Source organism: Hirundo rustica, chromosome 11, assembly GCF_015227805.2.
Source record: "Hirundo rustica isolate bHirRus1 chromosome 11, bHirRus1.pri.v3, whole genome shotgun sequence".
Taxonomy (NCBI): Eukaryota; Metazoa; Chordata; class Aves; order Passeriformes; family Hirundinidae; genus Hirundo; species Hirundo rustica.
In genome coordinates, this window is record NC_053460.1 from 21462941 (window position 1) to 21483022 (window position 20082).

Sequence of the window (20082 nt, forward strand, 5' to 3'; positions counted from 1 at the left end):
GGGATGTAGGGGATGTGGGGGCTGATTTGCACTCAGTTTTTCAGCCCTGACAACTGAAACTTGGCTGGATCCTCTTCTCCTGATAATTTGAAGATAGGGAGATATCTTCTTTCTCAGGCAACCCCTGAAGTCACCTCCCAGGAGTGTTATTCCCATCCTGCCATCTGAGGGCAGGAGTACGTAACATGGGGCAGGATCGGGAAGGGAATGGAACGGAAGGTAGCGCTGAAGTGTGGCCAGGGACTCCCTTAAGTGGCAGCTTCTCTGTTCTGGAGAAATTTCTGGCAAAAGAATAAGAAAAAAATCCTGTGTCTTGTCCACACCAGGCACTGATCCTCCCCCAGGCCCCAGCAGAGACCTGCGGCAGTGTGGGAGCAGTACAGCAACCAGGCTCTGGGGCTGGGGAGGCCTTGTCCTTCCTCCCCTCTCTCCAAAGTCTCACATCCAGCACATAAACATTGCTGGCCCAAGGCTTCTCCATCAGCCACTAGTGATGTTCTCACTAGTGGTAATGGAACAGGTCAGGCCCATGACTGCAGCAACAGATCCTTAGTGAGCAGAACCCAAAGCAAATTCATCAGCTGTCACTACTGACATGAATACAGTTTAGCTTGCCAGATGTTCTCTTTATTTTTGTGTGTGATAAATTCATCACCAAACTCCCCAGAACACCCTTTCTGTGGACAGACTGACCACCAGCAAAGCACTGAGGAACTTTTGTTTCCTCGGTGGGGTTGTAGAAGAGCGCAAAGCCCAGCAGCTGCTGGGGCTGGGCAGAAGCACATTTCACCTGAGCTGTCCCTGAGCTTCAAAGGACGGAGTCTAGTGTTTGTCAGGCAAGAGGTGTTCACCTGGTGACCAATCCTAATTGCTCCTGTAAAATCCAAAATGCACCAATGCATTTGCATAATTATTTCCAACACATTGCTCAGAGTTTGTCTGCTAGGCCAAGCAAACAGTTACCAGCCTGGATGACAACCCAGAGTCCCAGACTGCATTGCTGGTAAATACACAGAAACCTCCTGTTCTGCCTCCTTGATGTGCTCCTGCTAATGGTGCTTCATTTAGCTGGGATTGGATCCTTCAGATTGTAAATGGGTCCTCCTTTTGGGTCTTGTTTCCATGTTCCTGTATTGCTCTAAATCTGCATTTGCACTCTTTCACAGTTTTGATTGCTCCTTTTCTTGGAGCAGCTTTCATTGAAATGCTGATAAAATGTGCCCTTTTTAGGCTAAATCAGGATGTTTTCAAGGTAAAATAAACCAAAGACCCACACGACAAATTCAACAGTAATTATTCCTTGGTCTTCAAGGAAAAGTTCCTTCTCCCTGTCTGATTCCTAGGCTGTAATCTCAGAGGACAGGTAGTGCCTTAACATTTGAATCTCTTGAGATGAGGTTTATAGGCAGCAGGAAAAGAGAAATTCCTGAGGCAAGTCAGTGTCAAGTTGTGCATGCAGATAGCTCTTGTCCCTCTCTGTGCTTTTCACAAACCATTCTCTGATGGGATTGCTGGCAGTCAGACCCTTGAGTCTCACTGCAGAGAGCTGGATGCAGAGTATGGGGGAGATGAGGTCATTTTAACCCACAGGATCTTCTGAGGGCTGCATCTCCTCAGAAGTGGGTCAGCAGCTGTTTCTGATCCTGTCTGTTCTGTCTGTCTTCTGTTGACTGTGTTTGGTTTGCTCCCTGCTGGCCCAAGTGAGCCGAAGTGACGTGCACTGCAGAAGGAATATCATGGCCAGATGTCCCCTTGAGTCCTGACCCCTCTCTTTGTGTTGCAGTCCTTTCTCCGTGGTTCCAGCCACAGGAACTCTGGGCGCTGGTGACACCATGCAGGTGACAGTGGGATTTCACCCGCTGACGGCTGGTGACCATTCTGGATCCCTGGTAGTGGGCTGCACAGGTGAGTGCTGGGCTCTGCACGGGCACAGGGACAGTTCTCCACCATCACTCCCTGCTCTCCCATCCCCCTCCGTTCCCTCTGGACGTAGCTCCCCTGTTCCAGCTTTACCCCAAAGAAAACTGAGAACTAGTTGGTGTTTGGGGGGTTGATAAAGTGGATCCCCTCTAACAGGGCTAAGATTTTTGCCGGGAGTTGCTGAGTGGAGGAAGGAGGAACCCTGATTCTCCACTACCGTGTGGCTATGCCTGGGTGAAGTTTTATTTTATTCCTGGGCAGTGCCATATGTGAGGTGTGAGGTCTCCATCAGGCTCTCTGTAATGCAGTGTATTTCTTGCACACCTCTGTCCCGTAATTTCCGCTTTTCCTTTGGCTTGTCACAGACCCTTTTTCTATGTTGCTCTCTACACATATATGCAGTTTCTGTCTAATAACATTTTCAGGCCCTCGAGTTCCTGTTTGGTGACGAATCAAGACAAATTTTTCCTCGTCCCCATTTCCCAGGTTGTTCATGCTGTTGCAAACCTCTCACATCTATCTCCCATTTGATTTCCCATAGACTGAGGAATCCCATTCAGTCTTCATATAGAAGCTGTTCTGTACTTTCTAATCTTTTCTTTGTCCCTTTTTAATTTAATTTGAAATGCTCCAGCTTGGTTTTTGAGATCAGAACAATATAAAACATTTCAAGACTGATGGGGCTGTTAGTTTGGACAGGGAGATGATGATGATTTTCATGGTGTTCATTTTGCAGTGGTTTGTCATATTGCAGAGCCAGGCTGGTTGCGTTTCCTGGCCTGTGTCCCCTCCTGCTGTGGGCTGTCACTTCACTTGTTCCTCTGGGCCTCCTTTTTCTGCGCACATGCCCCCAGGCATATTTGCCTTTCAGCAACAAGGCATCCAAGGGATCAGGAGAGACAGGAGTCTCGTGGGATGCCCAGGGGAGACCTGGGCAAGGCAGGACTGACCACGGCTCCTCAGCGTCTCCTGAAGAACTTTGATACAGAAATGCTGGTGATCTGAGTGGGTCACCTGAGCACATCTGACAAATCTCACTGTACATACTGTCAGCTTGGGGCCAAATCTCTACAAACACGCTCAGAAATAAGGGGTTTAAGGAGGTGGCCAGGACATCCTCACACTGTACACACAGAGCTGTCAGGGCGTGATGAAGGTACTGATCCATGGAACTGCTAATACAGCTAAAGCTGTGACACTTTGTTCTGTGACCTGTGGTTTATTCTGTTCCTTGTGCTTCCATCAGCAACTGAGCTGAACAAAGACTCTGCTTTGTTCCAGGTGAAGAAAGTATTTGCACAAACCTGCAGGGAAAAGCTGAAGATGTAAACATTGAGTTGAACACAAATTTCGTGAAGGTTGAGAAGACTTTTGTCAACATGTCAAAACACACAACCATGTTCATCAAAAACAGCAGTAACATCACAGCCCACTTCCAGTGGAAGGCTTTTCCTACTGAGGAACACGAGAATGAAGAGAAGAGGAGGTTGGTTTGAAAAATGCATTTCATGAGATACACGGCCCAAGACTAAAACTAATGTATGGCCCCACGTTGAATGGTTTAGGCCAAGTAAACCATCCCTGGCATTAGGGTGTGTGTCCCTGGGCCTCAGGAGCCCAGCACTTGGCATTCCAGTTCCATTTATACTCCAGCCAAGGATGGCATTTTGGGAAGGAAAAGTTGATTGCAATGACTGGATTTCCTCAAGTTCTTATTGGGCTTTTGCCTCTCTAATCTTCTTCCTACATGACCTGGCAACATCCTTAAATATTTCCTGAGTTGCCAGCCCCTCTTTCCAAAGGTGAAAGCCTCTCACCATCCCATCGTTTCCATTTAATATTATGCAGTAGCCTAAGAAATGTAGATGTTTATCACACTGCTATTTCCAAGTTTTGGTCACAGCAGAAATAATTTTAAAAAGTATAACATACAGCAAAGTTATTTCAATATTATCCATATAGCATTCATTTTAATATTTGCGAAAAGCCAACAATACAATCTGTATTTATAACCCTGGGGAGCTGCTGCTGCTCCTCCCCAAGTGCTTTGCTCTCCTGCACTTCCACTTCTGTCTGCAAATATGTGGCTTATTAAACAAGCTGCTGCCTTTGTCTCTCCCTGTGGCTGCAGGCAGTGTTCTTTGCTGCAGCCATCGGCCAAGGTCTGGCTGGAAGCCTACAAAAAGGACAAGAAAATGAAGAAGAAGGGGTTTTGTGAAAATCGCGCCCTCCTCCTGTCCAACAAGCACAAGCAGGACAAGGCAAAGGTGCAAGCAGACCCCATGCTGTTCTCCAATGATATTTTTTTCATTGAGCCAATGGTAAGTGATAGCTGAGAACCTATTTTTCCTCCTTTTCCTCTTCCTCCTCCCACCCACCCTACCCTCGCCCCGTTCCCCCGGATGCGGTCACTCGGCAGATCCTCAGCTGCCTCGATGTGCTGAGAGGGAGGACATGGAGTTTCTGGTGGTGCGGCTGCAGAGCTCTCTGCTAAAGGCATTTCTGCCCTGCAGGAGCAAGGCAGGGCTGGCAGCCTGACAAAGCCCAGCTCTGCTGCCAGGGGTCTAGCTCAGGGGCACTCCGTGCGTGCCCCTGCAGTGTCCCCAGGGACCCTTATTGTAGGTAGGGGCTCCCCTGTCATGTGCTGTGCTGTGTGGGGTTTAGCAGAGAGTGTTGGAGGGAGCACTGCCAGTTCCACACTGACCTGAAGCGTGCAGTGGTTCTCTGGAAAAGGAGGCCAAATTCAGCCCAAGGTTAATCATAGAAATGCCAATCCCTTCCTGTAAGCACGACTTGCACTGTTTGTGAGTCTCCCTTCCAGTGTCGTCTGTGAGCCTGGACACAAGGGTGGGAAGTTTAACTGGGCCTTTTGAATTCTCTTGCACGCAGGGACAAAAAACCTTTTCCTTTTCTGCTTATGTAAGCAACCCCCCACATCCTCCCATCAGCCAGAGCCCTGATTCTGAGTGTTGGCATTGTGAGAGATGATGAATGCCTGGTGCCTTCACAGTGCAAAATGCCTTCTGATCTCAGAGTAAACCCTAGAATAATCCCAGCCTCTGCTTTCTTTCCAAACAGGTTAAACTAATATTTTTATTTCCAAGGAAGGGGATCATGTTCTCTTCTTGGTTACTCCTATGGCCCATCTGAGGCCAAGGGTCACCAGTGCCCAGTGGCAGTTACATACCACTGTGGCTGACAGCAGCGTGATGTGACCAACAGCTTGTGTAAGAGCAGCAGGAATATTGTGGAGAGTGGGAGCTGATCAGCTGAGCATTAAGAGCTTCCAGCAGTGTGTTGAGCTGGGTCTGGAGTGTTTCCTTGGGCTTTTTGTGTTGTTCACTCATCATTGATGCTCTAAAGAAAGGCTCGCAGGACTGGTTGAAAACAAGAAGTGTGAAGTTTGAAGATAAATGTTTTGCTGCCTTTTTCTGTTTTAGGAGGGAGAGATTGGGCCACATTGTTTGGCCGAAATCAAGGTGACCTTTAAACCCCTAGAAGCACGAGAGTATCAATGTGTGGCTTACTGCAACATCTCAGGTACAGCTCCTTTCCCCTGCTTCTCTCACCCACAGTGAAGCCATGGTGCAAGCCTGAGCCCACTGGGCTCCCATGTAACTGCTGGCAAGAGTCCCTGGTCAGCAGGGCAGTGCTGGCACACCCCCACTGTCCCTGCAGCTTCCAGGGAGTCTCCCGTGCAAGGCCAGGGCTCGGAACACCTGTGTCTGGATTGCTGATCCCAGAACAACCCAGGCAGGGAGTGCAGGGAGAAGTTTTCATGCCATGGCTTTGCCAGCATTTCCTCAAAGGCCAAGGAGCTACAGAGCAGAACAGCTTTAGTGAACAAGCACTAAGCCCCTCTAGACCACTGACCTCCAGGATGGGTCCATTTGACCTGGATCCGTCATCAGACAGTAGGAGCTGGGTTAGAAATGTGCTGCCTGACCCTGGCTCACCTCCCACTGCCAGATACCACCAGGCCAGAGGTGGCTGAGCCCTGCTGAGCCCAGGCTGTTTGTGGAAGGACCACCCTTGGCCAGCACCTGCTTCTCTCCCTGTGTGGGAATTGTCACCTTGCAGCTCTCAGTCTGTGGAAACAGAACACAGTTCTGAGTGTCAGAAACTGAGGACTTTGGCAACAAGGTCGTGTGCTACTGGGCCAGGTGATTTGGCAATTGCTGCCTGCCAATTTGCCAGGAAGCAACTGCCAAACTCTTAATGAGCTTTGTGCCGTCATGGAATGGATTTCCAAGTTCCTCTAAGTGCATGGGAAGGAAACCATAGGGTCATAGTATGTTAAGGATGGAATGGACCTTAAGGATGGAATGGAAGATCATCTAGTCCCAAGGCCCCTGCCATGGGCAGGGACACCTCCCACTAGACCAGGTAGCTCCAAGCCCCATCCAGCCTGGCTTTGAACACTTTCAGGGCTGGAACCTCCACAACTCCCCTGGGGAACTTGCTCCAGTGTCTCACCACCCTCACAGTTAAAAATTTCTTCCTAACATCTAACATAAATTTCCTTTCAATTTACACCTATTACTCCTTGGCCTGTCACTACAGGACATCAGAGATGTTTTAAACTCAGCAAACCGGTGGCTAAAATTGGAAACCAGCCCAAGGAATGGGTTAGAAATTGCAAGTCAACCCCAGGGGATATCTCCTGAGGGAAGAGAAGGGTCCATATCTTGTCCTGCAGCATCAGGAGCTGGTTGCATGCAGCTCAGAGCCAGGGACAAGCATTGAGGCAGCCTGGAAAAATACAGTATAACAGAGGGAATTACTGTACTGAAATGGACATCTCTCCCCAGGCCGTGAGAGCAGGCTGCCCCTGAGCCTCAGAGGGGAAGGCCAAGGACCCTTGGTTGAACTCTGCAGTGGTACCCTGAACCTTGGGAGCATTTCTGTCAACACCTCCCACATCTGTGAGGTGAGTACCAGGGGTTGGGATGGATCCTGATGGCTCCTGAGGCAGCAGCAAGCTTGGTGGACCCGTGGAATTCCTGGCAACCTGGGCAGTTGTGAGCAGGGAATATTTCACATACTGGTCAAATCTGGGGGAGTCAGAAGGGTGTGTCTGTTGTCCAGGAAGCTCCAATCCCTTCTTTTGGGCAGCCTCCCTTAGAGATCAGCTGGGAGGCTTCCTGCAAAACAACCCCTTGGCATATGAAACCAACCCTGGGTCAAAAAGCTGCCTGTTCAGAGGCTTTTGTGGCAGCACCAGACACAAGGCACCTTTGTACTGGGCTGTTCAGAAGCAGCTGGAAAAACTGGCTATGTTTGAGCTTCAGGCCACTGCAAACAATTTTCAGTGTCCTGCTTATTCCTGGAAGTCACAGGAAAGCCTTCCAGCCTCCTGGCTCAGTGCTGGCCCTTGCAAAGGGCTTGGGAGCTCTTTCCCTTGCTGACCAGTCCCTCACCACGCTTCAACCTTGGAGCATCTCTGGCTCTAGAAAGAGAAAAGTGTTCCTGGGAATAAAGCAAAGGATTTTTCTACCTATTTACCTCCCTCCAATAGTGTCAAGTTTGCAAAAAAAATAGAGAGCAACTGAAAGAGGTAGAAAAAGAGGCGCTACATCATGCCAGACACTTTCAAGTTTGGCTGTGGAAGGCAAAGACACGCTGAGTTTTCTTACCAAAAGATGGTGCTGTCTGTACATTTCGATGCTGATGCCTCATTCTCAATGTGTTGTTCTCATGATACGGGAAAAGGTGAATGAGTAGATGGTGCTGTTGGAGCTGTGCTAACTGGGGCAGCGGCAGCTCTGTGGCGATTCACTTCGCAGCTGCAATCACCCCACGTTGCTCTCAGGGCCAGGTCTGAATGAGCTTGGTGATGCTGGCCAGAGGTGGCCTGCTCTGTGTCCATGGGATAACCCCAGGGTGACTCTGGCTATGTGGAGTTACCACTGCTTTGCATGAAAACCCAAAGGCAGAACTTGTCCTGTTGTATTTTTTTGACTTCTGCCATCCAGCAGCACAAAGCATCTTCTGCCTTTTCCAGGTGTTAATTGCACCATTAGAAAATAACTCCCAAGAAGGGAAGATTCCACACGTGTTTCTATTTTGCTTTCTTGATGCTGCAGGTGAAACTGATTAACAAAGGACTCCTTGATGCTCCCTTCACCTACATCCCTTCAACCACACACGTGGGCTCCTGCTTCAAGTTTGCACCTGAGGAGGGCATCATTGCACCGGGTGAGATCCAGACTATTCAGATCTCCTTCAATGCCACTGTGGTGGGGTACTTTGATGAACAATTCCAATTCAGTGTGGCTGGATCTCCTACGCCTGTGATCCTGACCATCAAGTAAGGACTCTGGGAGCTTGGTGGGCACATGTGTAGCTGTATCTGGGACTTCCCCCATCTACCTCATGTTGGGGTTGAGCAGAGAAAAAAGGTGTTTCCTGAGGTCTTAATCTCTGCTCTGTCCTGGGATTGCCTTACTGTGAGGATGCCCGCTGCCCTGTGTGGTACCTGGGGGGGTGGAATGACTCCTCCCTGCAGGGATCTCTCTCTGCCTTGGGCCATGGCATGGATCAGCTTTGGGCAGTAGCTGCTCTGGGTGCTCTGAGATGTCCCACCTGAACACCCAGCAGGGCCCCCAGGGCTTTGGAGATGGGCCAGCCTGGGTGATTCTGCACCAGCAGCAGTGTTTCTAAAAGCTCTGTTAATAATCCATCCCAAATGAGCCTCAGCTCACCTCTCATGGCCATGCTGTGGGGGACAAGCTGTGCTCCCAACTCCTGTGCAGAGTGTTCTGGATATCTCCTTTCCATAGCCAGGAAAAGGCTGACGTGGGAGACAGGGAACTGTGCAGCAGGAACTGTCCCCAGGACATGGGCATCATCCCATGGGCTGGTGCCATTGCAAGAGATAATCCTGGCCCAGCAAAAAGGAGAAGGGGTGATGACAGGGGAGGCAGAGCTCAGTGCTAGGACCAGAGCAGCATGAGGGCTTGTTCCTGCTAGCCTGAGCCGTGTGCTGATAGGATAATGTAGTGTAAGCAGGAAAGCTGATGCTGGCTGCTCTGGAGCTAGGCTGCTGCTGTTGGGAGGCACAGGATCAAGGCAGTAAAGAAATGAAAGCAATCTGCAGTCAATTATACCAATAAGATAAGGGAGATGTATAAAAAAGAGCCTGACATTTATTACTTAGCAAGAGAAAAGTGTTGAGTAGGTGTGCTCGTAGTAGAGAAACAATTATGCTGGCTTTGTTTTTGGAGGAAAAGTGCTGCTTTTATATTTTGGAAATCAAGAGGGAACCTTTCACCATCCAATAATGGATTCTCCTCTGTCCCTTCCCCAAACTGGTCATGGGATGTTACTGCATAAGCAGCTTTCTCCTTGAGCAAGGGCAGGTGTCTCTTGTTGAGGTGTGTAGAGCAGAGCCAGTGGCAGTCCTGTGAACACAGGTGAAGGCACAGTTCACTGGTCCTTGACTTTTAACCAAAAGTCAGAGGGGGCATTGATTGGCATCAACCATGAAATAAACTCGTGTTGTGCAGCTTCACGTGCTGGTTTCAGTGGATGCTGGTGACTTTTGGAGTCTGTCTGCTGAGTTCAAGGACACGTGAGGAGGTGTGGTAGATCCGGGACACCCATGTCTGGTGGTTTAAGCGATTGCTCTTGGCTGTGTCAGCTGGTGCGCTGGTGACAAACCGGTCCTTTCCTCTAGGATTCATCTGTCCACTGTGTAGAACTGTTGGTGCTCTTTTCAGATGATGTTTGGGGCTCCCTTGGCTTCCTGTCTCAAAACTGTCACGTCTGGGTGTGGGTTCAGGGTCCTTCATGGGACCACCAGCAACTCGGGGGCTTTTCCTGCCTGCCCTGTGCCCAGAGCCCCATCAGTGGCTGTCTGCTGCTGGCCACTTGGCTTTAGCTGCCTCCCGTGCACATGGACACTGTGCTGAGCACATGGTGGTGTGTTGATTTGAAACCCACGGTGCCTCTGACACCAGGTTTTATGTCCCCGAGCCATGACAGCCAGAGGCTTTGCAATTCCCTTTAACCAAGCCATTTCCTCCTCTGTCCTCCTCATCACAGGGGGTGTGTCCATAGACCGACTTTACACTTCGACGTCGATGAGCTCGACTTCGGTGACATCTCCTTTGGTGAGTGTTCCCTGGGCTGGGACACAGCGGGAGGGATCTGTGCGTTCCAGAAACGACCACTCGAACATAAAAGCATCCGGCACTCATGTTCTGCCACAGCAGCCTCTTCAGGGTGTGAACTGCAGGGCTGCTGGTGCCTCAGGTGGCATTTTGCCACTGTGGCATCAAATAGAACCAAGTATTTGCTGGTGTCTCTGACAGATTCTGCCAAGGGAAGCAGGATTTTTCCTGGAATGGAAAGATGACCCCCTCCCTCCAAATTATTATACCTTTGACATGACAGGGCTTCCAGGCATAAATATGGGAAAAGGAATAACGGTTCTTTACTAGAATATATCAGGACAGCACAGACAACAATGCAATGGTGCAAGTTTCCAACCCGCCAAGTCCTGTTTTCCCCCCTTGGTGTAGTTATGATCACAGGCAGGAGGAGCTGTGGGCTCTGGCAGGGCAGTGATCCCCTCCCAGCCGGCCCCGGCAGGGCGGGAAGCAGGAAATCGCTGCCTTTGCAAACGACGGGCAGCAGGGCATCTCGGCACTGCCACACAGCAGCAGGCAGAAGCGGGGAAGGCAGGCAGGTTCGATCACGATGCTGAGTTGCAGCCTGGTGAAGTCCCGGGGCCAAGCACACAACATCACGCAGCACCACGCTGCCGACCTTCCCTCAGTCTCATTTGAGGTTCTGACATCTGTGTTTGTCCCTTTGTGCCTCTCGTCTCCCTGCTGGAGTCACTGCTGGAGCTGGCAGTGATCACTCTTGACGGGCACAGAGAAGCTCTGGGCTGCGCCCACAGTTGTTTTTCCCCTTATCTGTGTTCAAATGACTCTTGGCCAGCAGGCCTGGGGAGAAGTCTCCTCCCCACAGAGCTGGCCAGCCAAGCCAGATGTCCACTGCAGAGCAGGTTGTGGCTGGTGTCCAGGCTCTGCAGGACATCCCCACCATGCGTGGCTGTGTCTCTGGCTTTCCAGTACGGAAAGCAAATCTCAGAGCTAAAGCGGGGTAAACCCTTGCAGGCAGCAATCACAGGGAGCAGCGTGGGTGTGATGTCCCCATTTGTTGGGTCAGGTGCGACATGGTTCCTAATTGCTAATCTCGAAGCAAGGCTCGGGTTTGTCTCCAGTTGAGTGGGCTCTGAGCTGTCACGTGCTCAGTCTGTTTGGCCCAAACCAAGAGATGCCTTAAGGATCCTGCAGAGAGAAACTGCATTAGAGTGCTTTGCATCATGTTCTAGCTCCTGATTCCATCCTCCCTTTCTTTTGCTGTAGCTTCTTCTCAATGATGACTGAATTTGTGTCCTTTTCCTAGGCTTTCCCTTCACCAAGACCTGTCGCCTGACTAACACCTCCCTGGTGCCAGTGACGTTCAAGCTCCGCGTGTCGGACGATGGCACGCAGCCTGCTGTTAGCAGCTTTGATCAAATACGCAGCGACAGTGACCCGTCCTGGAGGAAGGGAATTCATTTCTCTGTGAAGCCAAGGGAGTTTACACTGAATCCCAGCCAAGGGACCATCCTCCCCCAGGGACACCAGGATATCGAGGTATGGAAAGAGTCCAGCCATCCACACTTCAGCACCAGGGCTGAAGCTTCACTGGAGTGTGGGAGGGCTTTAGCTCTGATGCCAGCTTTGAGCATCGTGTGAGTGAGAGATCTGCACTGGTGTGAAGCCTCTGTTAGCTGGGCTACTTGGGATGTTCCTGAAGGAGCACTGCTTTGTTTCCAAAATCACAAGCTGAAATCATGTAGCAGATGGTCAAGTGCTGAGGCCATTCTTGTGTTTTTGTGAGCAATTTCTTTGATTGCAAGTGGGCAGAGCAAGGATGAGGACAGAAGGTGGCTGTTAAAGAGATGTCATTGTATAAAGCAGTTTGCTTTTCTTCTTGGTCTCATTCCTCCTCTCCTGGGGAGCAGAATGATTTGTGTTCACTGCAGGGATCTCCAGTGAAGACCAAAAACTCCCCAGGCCATGAACTGCCCAGCACGTGCTGGGCCACACTTTGCCCTCAGCTTCCTGCTGTAAAGCTGAACTCATTCTGTTCAAGTCAGCAGATTTCCTCTGCATTTATGTCATCAGATGACAAATTGGCCCCTTAATTTGAAGACAGCAGTGCATCGAGCTTTAGTCTAATTTTTTAATTTAGCTGACCTATGCCCTGATAGCAAGGTGTGCGCATCAAATCTGGTCTTTGCCAGAAGGCTTTTGTTACTCTCAGAGACCGTGCTCTACCCATGGACCAGCAGAAGAGTTAAGGCAAAAGCCTCCCTTTCCTTAGCACCAAACAAGAACTGGAGGATACCACACGTGGGTAATGAACTTTTGTAAGGAGGAATTTACTGCTCTTCTCTTCCACCAGGTCACCCTGTGTCCTAACACTGTGACAGAATTCTGCCGGAAATTGCTGGTGGACCTGGAGGAGATTGGCGAGGGAGTGGCATCACTGGTCCTCCAGGCCAGGTACCAGCACTTCCCTGGCCTCCCCCAGCACACTGCCTTGCACAGGGTGTGCAGGCTGCAGATCCCAAGGAGAAGGGTTGTTTAATGACCTCATGTTCTGCCCAGCTGGACGTGAGAACAGCAGTGCTTGGAAAGCAGCCTGTGGTGAAAAGCACCCCTACTCACAGCCCAGCATGGTCTTGGGCCTTTTTCTAAAGGGACCAGGAATGATATAATTCATTGGCCTGGTGCTTGAGGTGGAACTAATTTCCTAAGGGCCTCCTCTCCTTCTTCCTGCATGAGGTGGAGTTGTGCTGGGTTGCAACCACCCTGCATTGGTTTGGGACACACCAAGCAGCCTGCTGAGAGTCAGGGTGTGGTTCTGTTAATGAGGGCGTGTGACAGTGGGGAAGTGGCTGACAGCAAGAGTGGTGAGGACAAGACCTTAGGAGGAGAAATCAGCCCATGGTGTTCAGCTCTAGTTTTTCTCCTTCCCTCTGCTTCCTATTTTGAGCTTTGATGTTCTCAGACTTAAAGCAAAAGTTGCTCTTGCTGCAGCAGAATTCCATTGTGCTGTGCTGCTCTAGGTGTCAGTTTAATGACAAGAAGGAAGCAGTTCCCTGGTGCTGTTCCCACTCCCAGGCAGAGCCATCCACTCAGTGCCTGGGCTGCCATTTTTTAAAGCAAGTGCTATTGGGGACAGTCAGTGCATGGACCTGTGGAGTGAAGGACAGAGGGAGCTGTAGGAACCGGGAGGGCGTGATCACCCCTCTGTAGGGCAGGTGGTGTCTCGTGCCCTCCAAGGCTGGGGCAAAGAGCTGAGTTCTCAGGCAGGGCAACAGCACCATGGGAGAGAAGGGAGTCATTTTTACTGAGACACTAGAGTCGTGTGTTCCTTGAGCCTTTGTGAGCACTGATCCTTGTTGGGAAGGCTCCCCCAGAGCTCATGGATCACTGGCACTGTTACAGGAGTCCTTGCAAGCCTTCTTGGGTAAAGGAGGGGCTGAGGCAGCTGTGGGACAAAGTGCTTTGCCTGGGGCACCTGGCAGCCTCTGGGCGCTGCCTCTCAGGGTTCGCCCGTCCTTGACAGGACGTGTTTTTGTGGGAAGACTTAGAAGGCAATTTATCACTGTAGGGCTGTTAAATGTCTATTTGACAGTGACAAATGTGTTATGCTCCATTTCACAATCTTTGGGGGTAAACGTTCTCCATTCTCTCAGTGTCTCTGATTCCCTTGGGGTCATCTCTTTGCCCAGATGTTTTGTTCCTAAACTGCAAGTGTACCCCCCAATCCTGTGCATCGATGACTGCTGCCTGAAGGTGCCATTCGAGAGGAAGTTCTTCATTAGGAATAACACCCACCTTCCTGGCTGCTACGGCCTAATTCCCCAGGTTTGGCATCGCACCCACCTCCTCCTCTCAAATATTATTGAGGAGATTATTAGGGGGAAAAAAGGGGTTTGGATAAGACCTTGCTGGTTTCTGTTTGGTCTTAAAGAGCTGCTGGGAACAGGATCCTACCTGAATGTAAACTTTAGGATGCAGTTTAACCTCCTGAGGAAACAGGTTACATTCTAGTCTTCAGGGTGTTTTCTCGTGGGACATCTTAGAGGGTTGTGTGATGTGGCTCTCTCTCCTGGAGCCTGTGCTCCATTTTTACCTCGCCTTGAGGTAAAAAAGCTTGAGACAGAATCCACACCAGAAGGCATTTTCCCTTCAGGGCCTTAAAGATCCCAGAGGCTGCTGGGACCTTTTCTTTTGGAGAGAGCAGGCGTACGTTGATGGCAAAGGGAAAGAGTCTGCCCTTGGTCAGGGGGGGATCACGGCTTTATTCTGGGGTCCTGCCCCCGCAGAGTCCAGAGATCTGTCCAGTCCCCGTCCCTGTCCCGGTCCCAAGAGCGAGAAAGATTTTCCCACCTGGTCTCCTTGCTTTACCCAGGGGGAACGGGAAGGGGCTAGAGGCAGAGATAAGGTGGGAGTGGAACGGAGTTGGGTTACATTCCAGTGTGGGAGGATGGGCAGGGAGAAGGAGCAGGGACAAACCTCGTGATAACATTTTCCAGGGGAACAGGGTGGTACAGAAGAAACCGTTACAAAACCCAATGTAAAAATGAAATACAATATAAACCCAAATAACGCACAACAACAATTGTGAAGAGCTGCTGCATGCACAGACACCGATGCCTGTGCTGGCAGCCTCCTTGCACAACCCTCTGAGAATGCTAAGCCTATAATTCTTGCATTTTTGTTTGTGCCTTTTACCTTTGTCCTGGGGATTTTTAAAAATGTGTGTGAGTTGCTGTTGTGGTGGATGTTAAGGAGTTTAAAGTTCCTTCAGAGGTCCCTCTGAAGTTGCATTTGATTCTGTCCCTTCTAGGAACGCAAGGAGGACTCTCCTGTGTTCTACTCCAGCCCCAAACCCTGTGGGATTGTCCAGCCTCAGAGCACTGCAGAGATTCCACTTGTAGTCGAAGTCCAAACATTGGGCAGGCATCGCACCAGAGTTCCTATCGGCGTGTTCGGGGATGAAAGAAACCCACTGGTGAGTGCAAGGGGAGGTGTGTGCCTTTGTGCAACAGTGTGCAGGGATTCTTCTGGGGAAAACAGGCACAGGCTGCTGTGGGGAAGGACAGAAGGGATTGGTGGCATAAACAGCTCATGCCTTATAGGTGGTAATCTCAGTGTCTGACCCAGAATGTAGTTCATCTAAGCTGGAGTCGGGGTTAATTTTTGTTAATTACTCTTTCAAATGCTGTTAACTTTGGAAACATCTGGTTTAAAATGTCATCTCTCAGCACAAAAGAGGGTGTCAGAAGACTTCTGGGGACCTTGAGCTTTCTGTAAAAGAAAGGAAGGCTGGCATTTGAAGCGTAGTTGCAAGGATTTAAATTTATATTTAAACATATGGAAATGATGATGCCAGATTCCCTGGAAGGCACCAAACATCTGAACCTGGAGCATTGTGGCACTGCATGTAAATCAGTCAACAGGAAGGGCAGGCAGTGCAGGCTGTGCCAGGGAGCCTGAAGTTTGACAGAACAGTTGCTTTCAACTTTCAGGCTGCTTACCTTAAAGGGAAGGGTTTATCCCACCAGAATAACCAGTTGTTTAACTGTCAGCCTGATGTTAACTAGAGATTTCTTGCAAAGGTTCTACCTTTGGGCCAATAATTTGGAGTTTGAAAGTTTCACTTAATCCCTTTCAACTTGGAGGTGGATACATAAGTGTTTTTGTTTGTTTGTTTGTTTGTTTGTATGTTTTGGGGTTTTTCTTCCCCCAAGAGCCCAGCATTTCAGCTGGAGAGTGGTAGCTGTCCCTAAAGAAATACCTTGAGCGGGGTTCAGCTGTTTAAGCTTTTTTAGGTTTCCCTGTTGTGGTTTGATTTTTTCTTCCCCCCCCCTTAATCTTTCTTGCCTGCTTTCATGAACAGGGAATAGAACTACAGAGCTATGGAAAGCTGTCAGAAATCTACCCAAGTCCAAGGCTGATAGAGTTTGGCATGATCCCAGTGCTACAGCCTAATTCACAAAATTTTATCCTCTTCAACGAAGGTCTCGTCCCTAAATACTTCAGGATGAAGATCGTAAGTATCTGTGGGGCTGTCTTCCAGGGAAATTGGCTGGTCAATGGCAGCCGTGACTTGGTTTTTATCTGCAAGATTTCCATATTGCCCTGCATGAGAGGAAGCAAGATACTCCAATATTCCATCTGAGCGAGGCAAGAGGAATCAGGCTCTGGAGAGGTTTTAGCTGGGGCACCCCCCAGTGAAATCAGGTGCAGAGATGTTGGACCAGAAATTCATCTGGATTGACAAGTTCTCCCCTAATTTTATGGGAGGTCTTTAGCTGTGTGTGTCACATTTTTGGAGCTCTGAGATCAAGAGAAACCTGTGGTCCTTTGCTCCTCAGAGATCATGGATTTCCCTGTGGTCTCCCTGTTCCATCTACATTTGCTTTGTGCCAAACTGCTGTTCATAGCCGAGAACAGGGTGTGAGGTCTGTCCTCAGACTGCCCATGGGGATGCAATCTTCACACCTGCTGTGGGTCAAGCCAGTTGGGCTGTCCACACAAAGACACTGTGTGTGGGGGTTGTGCATCCCCACAGCCTGTGGTCTCTGTGCTGTTGAAGAGCATCTTTGGGGACCAGCTGCAGAGAAAGGCTGTTCAACATGTGGAGGCTGCACAGGGCAGAAGGAGCTGGGGCTGCTCCCTGGCAGGGGGAGCAGGGCTGGTGCAGCCAGGAAGGGCTCGTGGGCTGGGGCTGGGTGGGATGTCTGCTGGAGGGGGAGATCTACGAGGAGCTTGAGGTTTGTTCTTCTTCATGCTGGGTGTGTTGAACTTGGAGCTGGTTAAAACCTGATGCTATGGACTTGTTTATGTCTGTGGATAAAGCCGTGTGGGAGAGTCCAGCCACAGCCTCCTGGGCCAAGGAGGAGGGGTGTGAATTTTCCTCTTGCTGCTTTTCGCACTGTTTGGGGGATAAATATAACCTTAAAGTGAGGGATTTTTCCAGGACAGCTTTCTCTAACTCCACAATGAAATTCTGCTTTCCACCTCTGCAGGGAGCGATGCACCTTGGCTGGGTGGTCGTGGTGTGTAAAGGATGGGCTTCACATGCTCGTACCAGGGCTGGACCTGCAGAGCTGTGCCTGTGCAGCTGTGCTGGTGCAAGGCCTTTCCTCCCTCCCTGGGGCTCTTCCAGCTCTCTTGCCCAATCCTTGGAAGTCCATGAGAAACAGATGACAGGAGTTTTTGGGAAGAGTGGGCCATGCCCACAGGGCACATGTCATCCAGTTTTCTTTCTGTTCCCTGCTTTCCTGCTCTGCTATAACCATTTAGAGCTGACTTTTCCAAAAGCAGAGGGCACTGGGGCACCTCTCTACAGCTGATGATCAGTGGGAAGTGAGGGCTTCAGTCCTTCAGGAGCTGTTGAGAAGCACTGATGGCCCCTTGGGAAAGAAGAGTTTGGTGTTGGGATTTTGCTCAGCTGGTGTTGCAGAGATATTCTTCAGGCTCTCAGCAGTGTCCTCCAGCTGTGTGGTTTCTGGAGTGGGATTTGAGCAGTCATGACTTCCTCTGGCCCTGAGCCTTTGTGAGAAGCCAGGAGAGAGAAAGCAGCTTTCCTTGGCACACACTCCAGAGGAAGACTGGGAAAGGAGCACTCTCTTGAGGATAAGCATCCCCTGTGTTGGGCAAAACTGGGTTAATTAGGTGAGAGTCTGTTAAAGAAGGGGAAAATACAGGTTGTATAAGCTCTGCTGTTGCCTGATACCATAGCTTAAATTTAGGGAAATTAAGCCTTTATGATTTTTATGGTTCCCTCTTTAGTCTCCCCTTTTCTTATATCCCACAAGAGACCAAGGTGTATGGTTTCCACACTAAATGCATACAATGCTTGTCTTACAGGTTTGTAAACCCCACTGCTACGTTATTGAACCCAGAGAAGGAGTGATCCCTGCTGATGGTGCAGTTCCTGTGACTATCAGAGCAACCCTGGATGACACTGGGGTTTTTGATGATGTTATCCAGCTGTTCATTGGGAACAGCCTTTGGAGCATCCTCCTGCTCCAGGCTTTGGGCGTTGGCTCCACAATTGTCATAGACAAACCGTTCACCCCGGAGCTCAACTTGGGATACCAGTTCAGGTAGGAGATCTCTCCACTCCCACCTCTCCTCCTGTCGCAACAAGAGGCAGTTTTCCTGTAGTCCTTCAGGCAAGATCTTCTTCAGTGTTCAAAGCCCTGACTCCTTCCCTGAAGGCAGATTCCTTTAGAAACATGTGATGGGCAGTTGAGCGTTGCTAGATAGCCTCAAAAACCACTGAAAGGGAAACCAGGTGCTAAATTGCCACTGAATTGTCTTGAGTTCTAACACGTTTATGGCCTCACTTGATCAAGCAATGATCTGCAGGCTCCCCTAGAACAAAAGGTTCCCGAAATGGCGCCTGGATGAGGCGGTCCCTCCGTGTGGCTGAGGTGCCAAGGGAAGATGGCATCACCCTTCCCTTCCCTTCCGAAATGGCGCCTCCCAGGCAGGCAGGGGCCCCGGGAACAAAGAGACAGGAGGGTGGCAGCCCCCTCCGGGAAGGCAGGAGCCCACAGAGCAGTTCCAGAGGCAGATGGAAACTTGCTGCTTTGTGTGGGGTCCACACCGCCGCTGCCGCCGCTTCCTCGCGCTGCTCGTGGGCTCTGCTGCTGCCCTGCCTGCCCAGGACCTCGCTCGTTTTTCCGCTGCCAGCAGAGTTTGCAAAGTTCACTTCAAAACAGTTTCTGATTGCAAAATGAAGTTTCTACAAATGGCTACCAGTGCAAAACCAAAGCTGCTACGAACGAGACAGGCCCGCTCCCCTGGTTTCCTCTCCTGGAGCAGACAGATGATTTTTAGCAGCTTGCTGGGATCATCCAGAAACTGCCTCCGAGTCGGCTTTCAAAAAGGCCTGCAATCATGCCCCCACACACAAGGGCCCCAAGGGCAGGTTCTGGGAGATTCAGTAACCGTTTCGGGCGCAGATTAATACAAAATACAGTAACAGTACGAATCACAACAGAATAAACATTTTGGAGGAAAACACCAGGTCCTGTTAGCCTCATCTGGAAAATGCTACATTACCATTTTAAACATATTTCTCTTTGCAATAATGACATCAGAAGAGCAGCTTATCAGACACTGTTTCTGGCCCACATTAAGAGCTGGAAATGAAGACAGTCTCTAAGCTATTGACACCTCAGATTGCTCACTGGGAGCAATTTGATGACCAGGGAAATAACTACTCTCATACTCTTTTCCATCCTGGCTTCCATTCTAGCCTCCTTCCCTGCATTCGTCGGTTCAGACTAACAAACGGGGGCCACCATTTCCATCGGCTCTTCTGGAAGGTGGAATGTAACAGCCCAGCTGAGGAGGAGGGCCAGAGCACCTCGGCCCTCAGCAGCCCCGAGGCCCAAAATGATTCCCAGAGCCCCAAACACACCCTGCCCCGTGTTTGGGCTGGAGCCACCGTCGATGCACCTGCAGCCAGGAGAGTCTGTGGACATGGTGCTGCGAGGCTTCTCCAGTGTCCCACAGGTGAGGTCCTCACCACGGGCTGAGCCTGGGGAACCATCAGATCCCCTCCCTGGGCTTGTTCCACAGTCCCTTGTCATCTGCCTGGGGAAATGAGCAGGGCCCTTCAAGAAACTGGTTTAAGACCACACGTTTCTGTGGTGGCACCAGTTGCTTTCCTTGCTGGCCACCATCAGACCAGTAAGGCTTTATTGTGATTCCGCAGCCACCAAAACCCAGTGCTGATCCCAAAGTAGGGATGGAAGGAAATATTGCTCTTTTGGGGCAGTGTTGCATGCTTAGTCATCAAAGAAGGGCAGAGAACTAAGTTACACTTAGACTAGAAGCCCAGAAAGAAAGGGAAATAAACAAGCGCCAAGTGGTTTATCTGGAGTAAGCACAGAGTAAAGCAAAAGCCATGTGAAGGGAGGGAGTTTCTCACAAGTGCCTTTTGTGGCTATTGGGGTGCAGTGCTACAGACAATTGAGTGCAGCATAAATAAGCTGCATGACAGGAAGAAAAGCGGGCACTGACCGTAACTCTGCGGCAGGAATAGGGCCCGTGGTGGGGGCTG

The 20082-nt window shown here is 50.2% G+C and overlaps 1 protein-coding gene across 2 annotated transcripts in view; it reads left to right on the forward strand.

The window, feature by feature from the left end:
• The window catches only part of LOC120757933 (hydrocephalus-inducing protein-like), a 43355-nt gene that overhangs the window by 22523 nt on the left and 750 nt on the right, over positions 1-20082 (forward strand). For both annotated transcript variants that reach the window (XM_040075667.2, XM_040075668.2), the window contains 14 exons: positions 1784-1905; positions 3202-3406; positions 4052-4241; positions 5361-5460; positions 6732-6850; positions 8007-8230; positions 9967-10034; positions 11341-11573; positions 12388-12488; positions 13724-13859; positions 14845-15009; positions 15898-16050; positions 17874-18112; positions 19273-19532. In XM_040075667.2, coding sequence (XP_039931601.1) covers positions 1784-1905; positions 3202-3406; positions 4052-4241; positions 5361-5460; positions 6732-6850; positions 8007-8230; positions 9967-10034; positions 11341-11573; positions 12388-12488; positions 13724-13859; positions 14845-15009; positions 15898-16050; positions 17874-18112; positions 19273-19532 — 2315 coding nt within the window. The remainder of the gene's footprint in view (positions 1-1783; positions 1906-3201; positions 3407-4051; positions 4242-5360; positions 5461-6731; positions 6851-8006; positions 8231-9966; positions 10035-11340; positions 11574-12387; positions 12489-13723; positions 13860-14844; positions 15010-15897; positions 16051-17873; positions 18113-19272; positions 19533-20082) is intronic.